General features: G+C 41.4%; 1 protein-coding gene across 1 annotated transcript in view; it reads left to right on the forward strand.

Moving 5' to 3' along the window:
* LOC134538588 (uncharacterized) overlaps positions 1-16,507 on the forward strand; it is a 125,096-nt gene that overhangs the window by 41,365 nt on the left and 67,224 nt on the right. Inside the window, exon 2 of the mRNA XM_063380014.1 lies at positions 11,170-11,230. Within this exon, the coding sequence (XP_063236084.1) occupies positions 11,170-11,230 (61 nt within the window). The remainder of the gene's footprint in view (positions 1-11,169; positions 11,231-16,507) is intronic.

Genomic DNA, 16,507 nt, shown 5'->3' on the forward strand with positions numbered 1-16,507 from the left:
CCAATCTGTGTTATTCTGTTAAGGATAGGACGATGATAGGAAACGTAGAAAACGAATCACTTTTTAATGCGTGCAGCCGGCGTTCATAGATTTATTAGACGTTGTCACGTAAATATGTGTGTGTGTATATGTATATATATAGGACAGCACAATGACAACATCGACGAAAACAATAGGTTTTCTATGACAGTTTTCACATCTATAATTTAAGGCAACAATAACATACAAAAGAGCTATCGTGATAAATTTTCAGGAAACTCAATGAAAGAAACTAAGGGGGAGGGGGGGAAAATGAAATAACCAACATGTAATGTGAGAATGAGCCCTTAAGAACTTATCTGATGGACGAAAGCTAGAATGTGTGATCACGTTAACAATAAATGTTGAGATGAGATAAAAAAAAAAAAAAAAAGGTGGTGTAATAAGGAAGGTCTTAAAGGTGACCTGTCCATATTCCTGGGCTGGGGCAGTAGGGCGTCGGCTCAACAGGGAAGAATACGTGATTTGAATAATAAAACGCCTTCTGTTCAGTTTTATCTCGCTGGCTAGCCCGCCGATGAGTTCCATTCCAGCGGGGTTACCTTTATTCGCTCCTTTAATAATTCGCTCCTTTAATGGGGCGTCTACCGTTCCAGGTCATTATTTAAATTTTACGTTTCAACATGGTTACACCTGTAGACTTGTTCAATAGTGCGTACGTTTTGCATAATTAGCTGGCAAAGTTTTTTTTTGTGCATAGTGGATAAGAACGAAATGGAATAAAAAAACTGAACACTCTTGGGTTCAAAAGCAATGGTGGTGGCTACTGCATGATATGTTTTAAATTTCCTTGAGAAACATTTATTTAATTTTATTTAACTTTTTTTTAATCATAAAAATCCTGAGTATTTTAAATAACTAGCTAATTTTTTTTTTTCTGAAAGAAATGGAACCGTAATTACATAATACCCAGTAAAATTGACTTTAAACAAGAAAATTTCAGTTTAATATCCCATTTCATTCTAACTATCCATATTGTACAGAAACGTTAAAAATGTAACCTTGAATGCAAGCTTGCAGAATGCTGCGGCAGTCATATGTTTGCTCGAGTCATACATACATAACGTCGCCAGCCTTCCCACTCATTTCACGTAAAGCTCCAGTGAAATCGTAATAAAGCTCATGTAAAGTACTCGCTGGAATCAGTTTAAAAGTGCTAAACACGGATCCAGAGCAGAAAATCAGCATGCAAAAAAAATATGCTCTCTTTATATATATATATATATATATATATAAAGAGAGCATATTTTATATATATATAAAGAGAGCATATTTATATATATATATATATATATATATATAAAGATAGCATATTTATATATATATATATATATATATATAATAACAAAAACTCATTTCATATTTCTTGGCTGTCAAAATCATAACAAATTTGAGAATTTTGAAATTACAGGTAAAATTAATTAATTATTTTCTGAAAAGAAATTCAAACCATTTCTTGAAGTAGCCAGTGGCATTGCAGTTAAACCTTAAAAAAGTTTCAGTTCTGCAATCAACTAAATTCTCCTTATTTGTACAACCCAAAAACGTTAAAAAAAATTTAACTTTGGCCAGCTAATTATGCAAAAAGTATGCGCTTTATATATTTTTTTCATTTTGTGAAAGTTAAACAATTTGAAAAAGTCTACAAGTTTATTTGTAATTAATTACTGTAAATATAAAATCTTGACCTGAAATGGGAGGCATCTTGCCGAGGACTCTCTCAAAACAACGTTGCGGGTGTTTCAGTACGGCGACGGTGCGGAAGGAAATGACTCTCGTGCTTTCAAAGTGTGCCGACTTGTGGGGAGTCGACCTCAGAGTCGTTTTTTGAGGGGGGGGGGCGATCATCCCCCCCCCCTCCCTTCAATTCTCGCTTCTTTTTCCCTCCAAGAATAGCTTCCCCCGGGGAATGTCATCGATCTCTCCTCAACCGCTCGCGGTGACTCAACCTTCCCTGAGCGACCGGCCGATTTGTCGTTTATTTCCGGACGCCATTACGACTCCGACGGGAGGTCGTAATCTTTATCGGCGACCCCGGGGTCGCGGGGCTGAAGTGGACCACGTGTCCACCTGGGTCGCGGTCTCACGGTCACTCTCCACTCTCCGTCCGCTCGGCGGCGGCCTCGCGAACTAACAGCGCTAGTAGTAGTTCAGCCCGTTATTAAGGGCCCCGCCCACCCGGGCACACACACGGTGCGCAGAGCTTCAGGAAAAACAACGCGATTTCAAAACCACTCAAGATATCCGAGTGGGGTCTGCTTACGGAAAACATTTAAGAGTTGGCTGAGGGCCGAAAAGTACTTTTGATTTTGGATTAAGTTTTTAAACTGTATTTTTAGAAGAGTGAAAATGGCTAAAACGCATGTTTTCGGAGTAATTTTTAGGCGTAAAACAACCGGTACAGATTCTTGAAAGCACTCAAGGGACTTGCATTACACCTTTATCTTCATTTCTCCGCCATGTAATGTTACGGTCACCGCTCCTGTGCACGACGAGAAGACTGCGCGCCAGTCCAGAGGAGACACCGCGCTAGAAGCACCAGCGAGCGTCGCGCTTATCATCCCGCCTCGCCGACACACATACACCCCTGACGAGGCGGGCCCCTTCGCTGGTGCTTCTAGCGCGGTGTCTCCTCTGGACTGGCCCGCAGTCTTCTCCCAGTGCACAGGACAACTGTGAGATCTGAGCGGCGACCGCGAGCTAACGGCGCTAGTGGTAGTTCAGCCCGTCATTAACATTGTGCTAAATGGACATTTCGTGTGTAATACGATATCAATCCTAATTCTGTCTCAATTTTTGAAGGAAAAAAAATCCAGATTACTATTTTTTTTTCTCATTCGTTTTGCGACCCTTGTAAACGCCTAGTATGTACTAATGCTTTAAAATGTTAATAATGTTCGCGGGCTTTCACGGCCATTGTCTTACGTAGCTTGGCTTCTTTCTGGGTTGTAGCCGTGTCCTTGGCAAATAATTCACCAAAGTTTCGGTCGACATTGTAGTCGCCATCATCAGGGAGCAGTTACCTACCGAGAAGTAGGTAAATGCTCCCTGATGATGGCGACTGCAATGTCGACCGAAACTGTGGTGCATTATTTGCCAAGCTTTAAAATGTTTCCGCAGTTGTCAGTAAGTAGAAGTGGTGCGAGAGAATCCCTGGCTCTTTTATTGCGTCTGGTCGTAAATGTTTTTTTTTTTTTTTTTCATTTTTTACGTGCCTTTGGACCCCGCTGAAAAGAAAAGAAAATGACAAGCTGGAATACCAGGTAAATTAGTGTTGAAATCTTACTTACATTAAAAAAAGAATTACAGGATCTTAAAATTCACATTTGAAAGAATGACACTTGCTTGAATATTAAAATTTCTAGCAAACGAATATTATTGATTTAAATAGGCAATTAACGTTTGAAACATGTTTTTTTTATGGGAGGTCCCAGCTTGTTGACTTCTCCAGTTAAGTTCTCCGGCCTCTGTCCGGATACATAACGATGTGTCTTTATAGCACACACATCCCAGCATCCCACTGCTAACCAGTGGCGTAGCCAGGATTTGTGTATGTGGGGTGTTAAGAAGCATGCCCCCCCCCCCCCCCGTATTAAAGCGGGTGGTCCGGGGGTCCTCCCCCGGGAAAATTTGGATTTGAAGGTGTAAAATAGTGCTATTTTAGCAGTTTTCGGTACTTAAATTTAAATATTGTAATGGTAAAATTGTTATTAATTTTAATATGAAATTTGTTTGAGTGATGAATAAGAAATTAATTAAAGATTTGGTGCTAAGGGGGGGGGGGGGGGGGTTGAACCCCTAACCCCCCCCCCCTGGCTACGCCCCTGCTGCTAACACCGCCTGTTGAATGTTGGTCGTACTAATGTGCACGCAGCCATTTTGAGTTGTGATACTTACGGAGATTCAGCAAAACTCAAATAACGACCATTGATATGTACAATACAAAATTTTAGGGTGGATGTTATAAAAGGTTAGCGACTGAACTAAAATTATGTTTATGAATCCAAAAATTAAAAAAAAAAAAATACTTGCAATGATCATTAAATACGCCTATTAAGTTTAATTTCGACTATAGGTAATACTTTAAGTACTTTTATTTAAGTTTTTCACTGTCTCAACTAATCTTATGTCAAAACACTGAAGCAAGTAGAAGGACAAACAAAAGTACAACACTATCCCGAAGCTGATAGACGTAGGGTCGCATCCCTAGAAATCTCAAATTTAGTGGACGCATGTAGGAATGCATCGGCATCCTTTGTGAGAATTTGGAGGCAAAGAAAAGATGGCCGTGACCACTACGTAACTAAGATATCCATGAGACTAGTCTTCGGAAGCAGCGAATGTTTTCAGGATGGCTAGTATTTGGAAGCTGTAAACGTTTTCAGGATGGCTAGTATTCGGAAGCTGTAAATGTTTGCAGTATGGCTAGTACTCGGAAGCAGTAAATGTTTGCAGGATGGCTAGTATTCGGAAGCAGTAAATATTTGCAGGATGGTCAGTATTCGGAAGCAGTATATGTTTACAGGATGGCCAGTATTCGGAAGCAGTAAATTTTTGCAGGATAACTAGTACTCGGAAGCAGTAAATGTTAGCAGGATGGCTAGTATTCGGAAGCAGTAAACGTTTGCAGGATGGCTAGTATTCGGAAGCAGTAAACGTTTGCAGGATGGCTAGTACTCGGAAGCAGTAAATGTTCGCAGGATGGACTGTGCGCTTAACCGTACTCTTATTAACGTCCCCTGCGAAGGGCGACTGAAGTTTATACCTCGATGCTGGGCGGGTTGCCGCCTTTCCCGGCGCCGTAGTCGTGTATCCCCGCTGGTATTTGATGTGCAGACATCTTAGCTCTCGGCACAGACTAATTAACAAATAAATCTGAGAGAAAGAATAATTTTTGGGTGAAACATTCGTAACAAGTCTTTTTTATTTTCTAAACATCTCGGTATACAGAATTTAGTAGTGCGAGTAATTTCGTGAAGATGGAACGTAATTCGATGGACGGAAATGTAACACAAAGATGGTGGACCAACATTTAGCTTATCCCTACTAATATTATAAATGTGAATGTAAGTTTGTTTGTTACGCGTTCACGTGAAAACTACTCAACCGATCACCATGAAACTTTGTACACATTTTCTTGGGGGTATTAGAAGTAACATAGGATACTTTTTATTGAAAAAAATAATTATTTTTTACGAAAGATAAAAAAATGTTTGTCAAAAAATCTCAAAATCTACCTACTTTAACGCCATCTAGCATTCCAGTTATGAAGTTCCAACCCTGAGTACTGTCATACTGTTGCACTGTATGATCGACGGTCAAAATTCAAAATTATTATTTTTTTTGTTACAGAAAAATATATTTTATTGATTCATTTCTATTGTAATGATCTCTGATACTTATTTAATGGCTTCAATGCGAGCGAAGCCGCGGGTAAAAGCTAGTAATATAATAATATTGTTGAATGAGCTCAATAAGGTTAAGGTTTGCTTGAAGGTCTCATAGACAACGAATTGAAATCGATTAATTCCAGGGACATCGGGGATGGTGACGGGAAACAGCATTTCAAGAAAAAAAAAAGGACTAACCTTGAACTGTCAGGGAATTTTGTAATTCTAAAAAAAATCAGGTAATAGGCAGGGATGTAGGTTCGGGGAATTAAAAAAAAAATGCTTTGGCATGGATTACCTTTAAACTGTGCGAATCATATTGTGTTTCGGGCGCGGTCGTTGTTGGAATGCAGGTGTGCCAAGTATTTTTCAGCAAAGTTTTATTTTGGTTTTGCCACGAGAGTCTAAATGTCATCTGTGATTGGTGCCTCGCGCTGTTAAAAGGAATCCGTACCTAAATGCGTTGTGATTAGGGCAGTGGTAAGAAATAACAGGGGGGGGGGAGGGGAAATGTATGCTGATTATTTTTTTCTGTGGAGACATTGAAGGTCAGTGAAGAATCATGAATAGGAACATGCATATTTCAGGTGAATGTCGGGTACCACCAAATAACAGCCACTCTGTGCGGAAGCAAACGCGTCCTGAGTGTCGCGGTCAAACAAGGTAATGGATTCTCTCGCAGACGGCCGCCAATCACAAGGAAGAAACCGCTGGCGTGTGTGACTTATTTCAGTCTAATAACTGTTTAGGTTTTTTTTTTTCGCGAAAAAAAAAAATGCATGCCCTTAATCATAAAATAAAACCCGTTGGAGTAGTCTGATACAGAAGTCAAGAGTATTTTATTTGTAGGGACCGGAAAAATTCGCGTATTCAATGACCTCTAGGATAACCTCCATTATCCTCTGCATTTTTCAAGTAAACAAGCGTGTTCATTGGGTACTAAATTGTGAAGCGTCTCCACTGGGTAGCTTGTGATTCGACGCTTCTTTGGTCGATAGTCTCTCATTGGCCCAGAGAGCTCCAGTTAAACTGCGAGCCAATAGCATAACCAGCAGAATTGTACACATTTTTGAATTTCAGCCTATCACGAAATGAATCCGCGAATTTTTCCGGTCTCTAACACTATTTGTCAGTTTTGCTGGACACATCTCTGATGGGGGAACGGGAAAGAAATCACGATTGTCAGAAGCGGAGCTTCGAACTGGAGTCCCCCGGACTACAGGTCTGCACGGATTTTATTTAGTACATTTATTACAAAAACGTTCATTTGGAATCCAGTTGCCAGTAAATGGTAATACTACAAGAAACATGTAAATTTTCACAACAAATTACTATAGTTATTTTTTTTTTGCGTGTGTAGAAATATTTTTTTTTTGAATAGATACTGATCATTTCTTGTCGAGCTTACGGAAATTTTGGCACATTAATTTTAAGTTTCGATGATGTTTTTTTATACACTAATCATTTCGGTTTTATTGGGCATATTAGCGTGAGCAGTTAAAGCTGGAAAATTCCATGTAGGTAATTGGACGAAACATAAATGCCCGGGAAAGAATCCGAACCAGTATTGACGCGAACATATATTTTATTTTTGCAGAGATGCAATTGCTTGCATGTAATATTACAAATTAAAATATATATATATATATATATATATATCTGTAATTTTACACGGATGCACACGGATGTTGAAGTGTAGTGTGTTACCACTGCGCGGGCAGGTTAGCGGGCTCGGCTGTTTCTCCAGGAGCGAGCGAGCGAGCGAGCTATGCGGCCCCTGGAGAGAGTTACCCCCCGCCCGCCCCCCCCCCCCCTAGGTTTATAAGACCCTCTGGAAGACCGCTGGATGGTTAAGGGGCGGGGGGGGGGGGGGGGGGGTTGGGGGGTGAAGTCGCCTGCGCCTTTATTGATCCGCGGAATCGCGCGGGTTGGTGTGTGTGGGGGAGGGGGGGGGGGGTTGATCGTATCTCTATCGCTCGCGGGTTGCTTGGTTGGGGGGGGGGGGGGTGGGCTCGCGTGCCCCGCCAAGTAGCCCCTGGCTCCCGGCACGCCATTGCCCCCCGGGGTTTGTGTTGGAGGGGGGGGGGGATCTTGTTCCCGAACCCCCCCCCCCTTTTCTCTTTAACCCTCTCCCTGCCTGCGTCACGTCGGCCCCTAGCTGAAGACCCGGTCCCACGCGCCATTTTGTTTTTTTTTATATTTGCACGTCATCACTATCAGCTAAGGGAATTTTTTTTTTTCGCCTCCGGTAAATTTATCACGTTGGCTCTCCCGTATTTGTCGTCGGGTCACACCAGATGTTTACTGGACGTTATTTCGCGATTTACCAGAAGGACGTACGAGTGATCGTTATTATGAGCTCTTGCGCGACCTTAAACCGCTGTTGGATGTCTAGACTAGCGACGAGGTATGAGTAAAAAAATTTACACGACATTTGATAGTAATAACATGAATTGAAGGTTAAGTTGTGTCATATTATTAGAAATGTAGCTTCAGAATTCATTGTACACAAAAAGTGCAAAAGTACAAAAATTCTCTTTTTTTTTATATATATTTTTGGCTTATCCTCGTTTGGCCTAAATAGTCTAGACATAAATGTTGAGGATATTTAAGATGAAACATAATATTCAGCACAGCTATAGCGACTAAATTACAGAAGAAGAAAAACACAAAGAAAATTAGAAGAAAATGGAATTTGAGACAGAGAGCATAGTTAGGGGTATATTTTGGGTTAGTGAGGTGGGATGATAACTACAGACGCCTCTAAGCCCAAGGCTGTAGATTGGTTACACAGTGTTCTCGTCTTGCATAGGACAATTGTGAGATTTGAGCGGTAACCATAACATTATGTAGCGCATAAATGAAGATGAGAGTGTTTTCAAGAATCTCTAACGGGAGTTGCATGCCTGAATTTTTTTTTTTCTGAAAACAAAACACTGTTTGACGTGAATACGTCTTTAAAATTGCTTCCATAGTGGGAGGCAATTAAAAAAAAAAAAACAATGATAGAAAAATCTGGGGATACAGTTTGGCGTTGCAGCTACATATCTATCATCTCCATCCAAAATTTAATAACACAACTGGATGGCTGAAGGATCAAAGAATTCGTCACGCTAAGTGAGGACTGGACTAATCGCGCCGGGTGGGGGGAGGAGGGGGGAAACGCTGCCATTTTGAGATTTCGAGATTTCCATTTAGTATAACTTTTGACTCGGAGAAGCTACGACGTTCGTTTGAGTTTCAATCGTCAACTCTCGTCAAAATCTATCGATTGCACATATAAAACATTAGTGTAAAATAGTTACAGTGATATATATGCTGTTAAAATAAAATAAAAAATCAACTGTGTAGCTTATAAGAAGTGAGCTAACAGGCAGACAAACGTAAATAACGACTTTGTGTTCTATGGCAGTTCTTCTTAGAAAATTATATTTTTTGTAAATATTATTTTTAAAATAACCCTTTTTTAATCTCATGCAACACTTTTTATTTGTCTGTGATCCTACAGAATAATGCATTAAAATTTAAAACAAAATTAATAATTCATATGCACTTGGCCCACGGATTAGTTCCAAAAACGATTTCTGGCCCTTGAATAGAATTAAGTTGGCCATCACTGTTTTGGTTAGATTGTTGTATTTTTTTCCCTATTCCGATCATTATGAAGAAATATTAGAAAAATGGACTAGGTAGGCCTACACGAAAAATGTTGCGTGAATAAACAGTAAAAAAAAAAAAAAAAAACATACAGTGAGACCTTGCGACGAAATTAGCCAAACAAAAATGTTAGCTGCTACGAATAGTTGTTATTTTTTTTTTTTTTTTACAAATAGCAGGTAGCATTTAGATTATACCTGGCGCAAAAGGCAATGCTAAATTAAGGACCCCCGCCTATCTAGGCACGCACGCAATGTGCAGACCTTCAGAAGAAAAAACACGTGATTCGAAAAACCGCTAAAGTTATCAGAGTGGTGTCTTGTGTACGAGAAATCATTTAAAAATATGCCGAGGGCGGATGATAGTCGTACTTTCTGATTTCGTTTTTCAACCTGTATTGCATTGCATCACTGTTTTGGTTCGACGATTGCATGGACCTTTAAAGGAACGTACGTGTGCTTGGATTGGTATACGGCCTGCAACTGTCGATTTTTTTCCCCTAACCTAAATTAAAACTAAGTGTGTTGGGGAGGGAAACTAAGTGCGTCTCAGGCCAAAGCCCATACGCTCTGATCATGCGGGAGAGGTAGCATGCTTCGTGTGCTAGGAGGGGATTGGCCAGCCATGGCAGCGATTGGCGCCATGACTAACTCCCCTCGCTGACTATACTAGACTAAAACTAGATAAGTTGAGCCCAGGTAAAACCTGCATAGACACAGGGAAAACCCTGGGCCCTGACATGCGGGATGCAAAATTTCATGCATTAATATCAAGCAGGAGGCTTACGGGAAAACAGAAGGACGGATCTGGAAGAAGAGTTGGACAGTTTAGAAAAGAGCAACTAACTGTCTTGTGTGGTCTTCTGCGTACGCTCGTATATATCTCTCTCTCGCTCTCGTATTCCTCCTCCCCCCAACACATGAGGAGTGGCGCGGGGCTGGACAATCCATTGACCTCTGCGCTGGCGGCGGGCCAAGTTCCGCGTCACGTGACGTACCTGTACCGCGTGACGTAACTGATATCCTTCCCGGCTTCTTTCTTCTTCTTTCTCTCTTCTCTCTCTTCCTTCTCTTCCTTCCAGTCTGCGTGTCACTCCCTCGGTGGGCGTGGCCTTCTCTTCTGGTTGGCTGGATTGTCTGGCCAATCAAGAGGCGATCTGTCTTTTGTTGACTGCAGAGCTTGGTTTTTGAGGATTCTCCTTTTTATGTTTGATGGGTAGAGACCGGAAAAATTCGCGGGTTCAATGACCTTTAGGATATACTCCAATATCCTTTACACACTCGGACAAATGCCAACTGTTCATTGGCTGCTGACTTGTGAGTCGTCACGACTGGGTGGCCCTGTGATTCGACACTTCTACGAGTGAGAGTCTCTAATTGGCCCTCAGTCCTCCGGATTAACAGTGGACTAATGGCAGAAGCAGCACTAAGGTATAGTTATTTGAATTTTAGCATAGCACGTAATGAACCCGCGAATTTTTCAGGTCTCCATTGATGGGCGTTATAACATGTCATTTATATTTTCGGGTGTATCTTTTCTTGGCTATGGTGTCGTGGCCAGTAGCCCCATACCAATCACAAGAGGCCCAGCTTCTCATTGGCCAAAACCAATCACCCAACCAGAATAAAGGAATGCTCTTGATTTGCCCACAGCTGCAACCAATCGTGAAACGCCCCCTTCTCAACCGAAATTTCCAAGAACCTCGAGTAGGTGACTTTGCTTCCCTGAAGATGGTGACTGCAAGGTCGACCGAAACGTCGGTGAAATCTTCGCCTTCGCTGCGGCTAGAACCTGAAAAGACGGAGCAACTTCAGAGAATGGAATGGCCGCGGAAGTCTGTGAATCTTACTGACGGGTGTGAAGAAGTTTCACAAGCGCATGCCATTGTTAACATCCGCAGATTTTTGTCAGCTACATTTGGAGAATCAATTGTACGCAGATATAAATAATTGGCTCGTATCATCGTTATAATTATATTTATTTCCGGCCGCTCAAATTCGATTGCTAAGTCCTGCCCGATGTGTCTTATTGTCTGGATTTTATGTATGGATTTAATTCTATTTTGTGTTTTGTTTGTTTTCAGAGGCGGGGAGCCATATCTGTCGACAGAACTGACCAGAATGCTGTGCTTATCAGGATGGTGGGTAAGTACAGTGTCTGGACATCATTTAAGCGCTCGGACCATTGCAGAGCAATCAAACCCCTCTTACGAACTAGTGATACGTCAGTTAGTTATCTGTTCCGTTTAAGGGGTTTGCGTCCCGTCTTCATTCATAATTGTATACTTACCTTGAGCACTGGCAAATGTTTCTACTTTTTACATTTCCAAAAAGTAAAATTTTAAACTTGTTTGGATCGTTCCAATGAGAATTAAATGTGTTAGATGACTAAAACATGTTTTTTTTAAGTTTACAGACAGTGCTTTTAAAAATCTGTACCTGGCGTTTAATTATTCTGAAAACACACGGTTTAACTATTTTCACTCTTCTAAAAAAACTGTGAAAAAGAAAAAAACTGAAACAAAAATACTAAAACACCCTCGAGGTTTTCTTAAATTATTTTAGTAAACAGACAAAACTCGGATATTTAGAACAGTTATGAGCCTTCAGAGAGTTTTAGGATTTACCAAACTTCAAGTAGAGCGCTTTTTTTAATAAGTATTCCGAGCTACGAGTACATTCTAAACACAATTTCCCAGCCAACTGTGATGAGACTGTTATCAATTGTTCATGAAGATAATGTGGTAAATTTACAAATGCACGCACTTGTAAATGTGTGTGAAACGGATTAAAAATCACACCGAACAGCTATGACATGTTTACCGAATCATATCCAGTTGTAATTTTACACTAAATGTATGTGGCAGCAAAGTTTCCGCTGATGTTACTGTAATTTGACATTTACACTTGTTGGGATATTGTTACTGTTACATTCAGGTTAAAAAATACGCCGACTGGGATGTGTAAAAAATTAAATTTAACATCTGTGGAGAGTCTGCTGCCACGTACATTTTGTGTAAAACTACACAATATGTTTCGTTACAGTTTAGGCGGTGCAGAGGCCTAGATCGCCGGGAGATTTTCTTGTCTCAGGGTAAAATATTAAAAATATTTAATTCCTCCCTTCGACACCACTACCCCTTATATAACCCAAAATGACTGTGTCGAGGGGAAGACACAAAGCCCGAGCGCCAGGTTTTTCCCGGGGTGTGGAGGCCTCGATCGCCGGGAGATTTTTCTACGGTGTTTGACGTAAATATGAAATAATCACCTGGAGGGGACGCAACATTCTCAAGCCGACAACGATTCATCGCGTGTTGACCTACTTTCCACACGGAGCACCGCGTATCCAAACAATAAAAATCGTGGGTGGTATACCGACCACCCCCCCCCCTTTTTTTTTTTCCCCTCCAAACCAACTTCTTCCGCCAGATTCAGCTCTTGCCGCGAGAAAATGGACTTTCTTCCGTGCCCCGATTTAGTCCCGAGATAGCCCCCGTGGTGGGGTCGCAAGCCCTTCTCACGAACCGCCTTTTAACCCCCCCCCCCCCAAATATTCCCCTTTATCCCCCCCCCCCGGGCAGCTGAATGCATAGCACCGCCCGCAAACCCCGACCAAGCAGATCTGAGACAATTAGTAGGGTCATGCATATTTCGCGAAAAGGTTCCGGGACAAGCTGAAAGTTAAAACACTGTAGCATCGTCTGTGTTTCGTGATTGCTGGGCGAGTTTCTTTCAGATTCGTGACGGTTGTTAAAACACCAATCACAGTTATTCATTGCGGAAGCATATGCGTCCTGAGTGACTCAGCCAACTAAGGCAACTTACTTCTCTCGCAGACGGCCGCCAATCACAAGGAAGAAACAGCTGGTGCGCGTATACCTTGTTGCTGTCTATTAGTCGTTCAGCTTTATTCGCGAAAAATGCCTGCCCCTAACAATTAGTCATGGAGACCTACAGTTTTCACGCCTGGAGATCGTCGATTTTGTAAGTTAACGTGAGTGCGAACACATCCTTAAACGACGCTAGAGACTGTCGATGACGTTGTGTCTGTGTGGAGCACGGAGGCATCGTTAGTCCATGGAGAAGAGCGTCTTTTGTGAAGTTGAAGTCACTCTGACAAGTTATCGGATAGCGATGAACTGTAACTGCATAAAAAACCAGCCGTGTGGCCGATGGAAAAGTATTTGATCCTCATTTTTGGTGAAACACAACAAAAAAAAAAAAAAGCTGATGAACTGACCTTTATTATTAACAGAAGCCTTAACACCAATTTTCGTATCTCGAACTTCCAAAAATGACAAACTTTCATACAAACTTTCACCCCCTATTTAACCCTCTTTAGGGATTAATTTTCAACAATCCTTATTGCTCATCTGCGTTATATAAGGAACTCCTATGCAGAATTCCGTGCTTCTAGATTCACCGGTTTAGCTGTGCGTTGTCAATCAGTCGGTGTTAGTTTTATCATGGTAAAATTGAAAGGAACTTGCTAGGAAGGCGAAACGGTACAGATATTTTCGTTCCGGTCCGAATTGCATGGAGGTCCTACACCCGGAAAATACGAACAAAAATTTTTTTTAAGATAACCTGGAATGCAAATTACGACAATGGTTTTAGTCATTTATCTTTAAAAAATGTTGATATTTCCATCGTGAAAAAAATAATATTCCTGTCATTTTTTTTAAAAAATAGTTACGATTTAATTCCGTTGTAGACGCGTGATAATACGTGGGGATAAAAAAATTGAACTTATTTTTTCCCCCCTTCCAATATGAAATCACGAATTGAGATTTTTTTTCTTGACCGGCACTTTAATTTACATGCTAATAAATTTGTAGCCTCCGCGTAATGTCCGCTTTTTTCGAAAAGAACTCTCGGACAAACGAGTGAAATGAAAATTGGGAAGTCTTCTTTTCACAGACGAGAGAGCCAAACGCCCGATCGCGCATCTTCGGTTTTTTTTTTTTTTTGTTCATTGTAACTCATGATAACCAATGGTCAATTAGGTTAGGTTAGCTACATTATAAATACTTCAAAACATTGTTGTGGACGGTTGATTTGGTCAGGATAGATAGCTACATTAAAGATACTGTGAAATCATGCTAAACAAAAAAGCGAGCATGAACTTCGGGGAACTTCGGGTGTGGGTCTCTCGTCTGTGAAATGAAGGCTTCCCAAGAAAATTGAAGATGGTTGGGGGGGGGGGGGGGGGGGAGAAAAATCACCGCCGCTAAGGATTGTGGGTAGGGGGGTGGGGTTTGTTTTCTTGCGCGCGACCGCTCAGGGGGGTAGGCCGCCCGCCAGACAAGTCGTTCGTTCCTCGATTCAATTAAAAAGTTGGCGCGCGCCGGTGAATGTGAGGAGTGGGGGGGGGGGGGGGGGGGCGGAGCGAGGGAACTGCGGGTCGTAATGAAGTGCATTGTCGGCGCGGGTAGCGGGCCTGTGCCTTGTTGTGGAGACCCGCCGTCAGCCGCCGTCAGCCGCCGTCAGGTGCGTGGTCGTGCGCTGTTGCCACGTCTCGGGGGCACACGGTGCGACTGTTTCTCCGTACCATGTGCGTCTCTGCCTGAGGACGGGAGCAGATAGCAGTTCCCGAAACGTCGCTTGTTTTATGTTTTTGGTAAAACTATTGTATTTGTTTGTCTTTTCGTTTTGTCGTTGGTTTTGTCTCGTTTCAACTGTTGTGCTGAATTATTTTGGGTCCAATATTTTTGTGTTGTCATCATTTGTGGGGTTTTTTTTTTTTTTTTCGTTCTCTTAGTACATTTTTCTTTGTTTTTCTTTGTTTGTTGACCATATTCCTGTTTCGGAATATTTTGTGGTGTTCATATCCTTGTTGACAACAGCAATTGTTTGCTTAATTTTGTGTGTTTTTTGTCTGTTTTGGGTATTTTTATTTATTTATTTATTAGTTTTTCTCCAACAGAAAAAGTTCTTAGCAATGGCGTATGTCCAAAAACTTACATCAAGTCGAATTGTATCCAATATCTTCAGTTTCGAATATCTGTTATATTTGGCAACATCGCACGCAGAAACAAAGACCAGGTCTTACGGCAGCCGAGAGAAAGTCCTTATTTTTTTTTTTATTTCCACAACTGCGATCTAAGGGTGGGACGCTGTATAGTCACTGTGTCGGCGAGGCGGGATGATAAGCGCGACGCTCGCTGGTGCTTCTAGCGCGGTGTCTCCTCTGGACTGGCGCGCAGTCTTCTCGTCGTGCGTATGAGCGGTGACCGTAACATTACATGGCCGAGAAATGAGGATAAATTTTGTATTGCGAGTCCCTTGAGTGCCTTGTCGGCGAACCAGGGTATACCCCCCCCCCCCCCCCCCGACGTCGCGACAGAGGATGAAGACTGCGTGGGCGCGACATCCGGGGCTCCCCCCTCCCCCCCTAGCCCCACTCCTTCCCCCCTTCAAGACCGGATGTTAGGAAGGCACGTGCGGTCGTCGCGTCTGTGTTTCCGCATCCGGCGCTTACGCGCGCGCGGGCGTTTAGGCTACGCTGTTAAAAAAAAAAAAAAATCTGTTATCTGTAAAGTCGGTTTACGGACGATAGTTTAACGTGACAACGTCACAACAAAACATTGATTAAATGATTGCATACTTTTATGAATAAAATTGAATCATTTTTATTGAATTATCACTATTTTGTATGGATACAAAGAAGGAGTGAAATGTAATTGAATTGAATATAAGTAATACTTATAATTATTTTTTTATATCCAATGGTATGATATAATTTACAAAACATTCTTCATCTGCAGTTAATATTTTCATTTTTATTTCAAAGTTGTAAACAATTTACTGTGAATCTGAATCACTGGGATGAAGATTGATTGATAGCTTGGAGGTAGGACCATGGTAGTATTTAAATTTTGCTAACGATTATTTTCAGCATCATAATTTAACTTTTGGTTATGTTGGGTGAGAGTTTTATTTATTTATAGAAATAAAGGTTGTTAAAATAAGATACTCTCACTTGAAAATACTATGAATGAATTATTAATTAACGCAGTGGCGTTGTGAAGCATTTAATTTAAGAAACCAAAGTCGGCGGAAAAAGTTATAAAATACCTGGAGATGTCGGGGAATAAATTAGGAAATTTTGTCCGTGGGTTTTGCTGGGCATTTATTACCGTCTCATTTATATAGCTATAAGTATCTGCTATTATTTCATCGGGTAGCAAAGTAGACTTCAGTGCTTTGTATACGCCCTTTGACGACCATGAGCCAGTTATCAACAAGGAGAAGTGGTTACTAACCCGCCAAAGTATGTGACCTTGTTATCTGATAATGATACCAAAAAAATGCTTGGTTGTACAGGCTGTCCCAGAACTCAAGTCAAGCCGAGAAAAGTTTATTGGCCAATGAAAATCTGTTCTGAATTTTAAAAAAAAGGGGGGGGGGGCAGGGGGT

The sequence above is a fragment of the Bacillus rossius genome, chromosome 13 (assembly GCF_032445375.1).
Source record: "Bacillus rossius redtenbacheri isolate Brsri chromosome 13, Brsri_v3, whole genome shotgun sequence".
Taxonomy (NCBI): Eukaryota; Metazoa; Arthropoda; class Insecta; order Phasmatodea; family Bacillidae; genus Bacillus; species Bacillus rossius.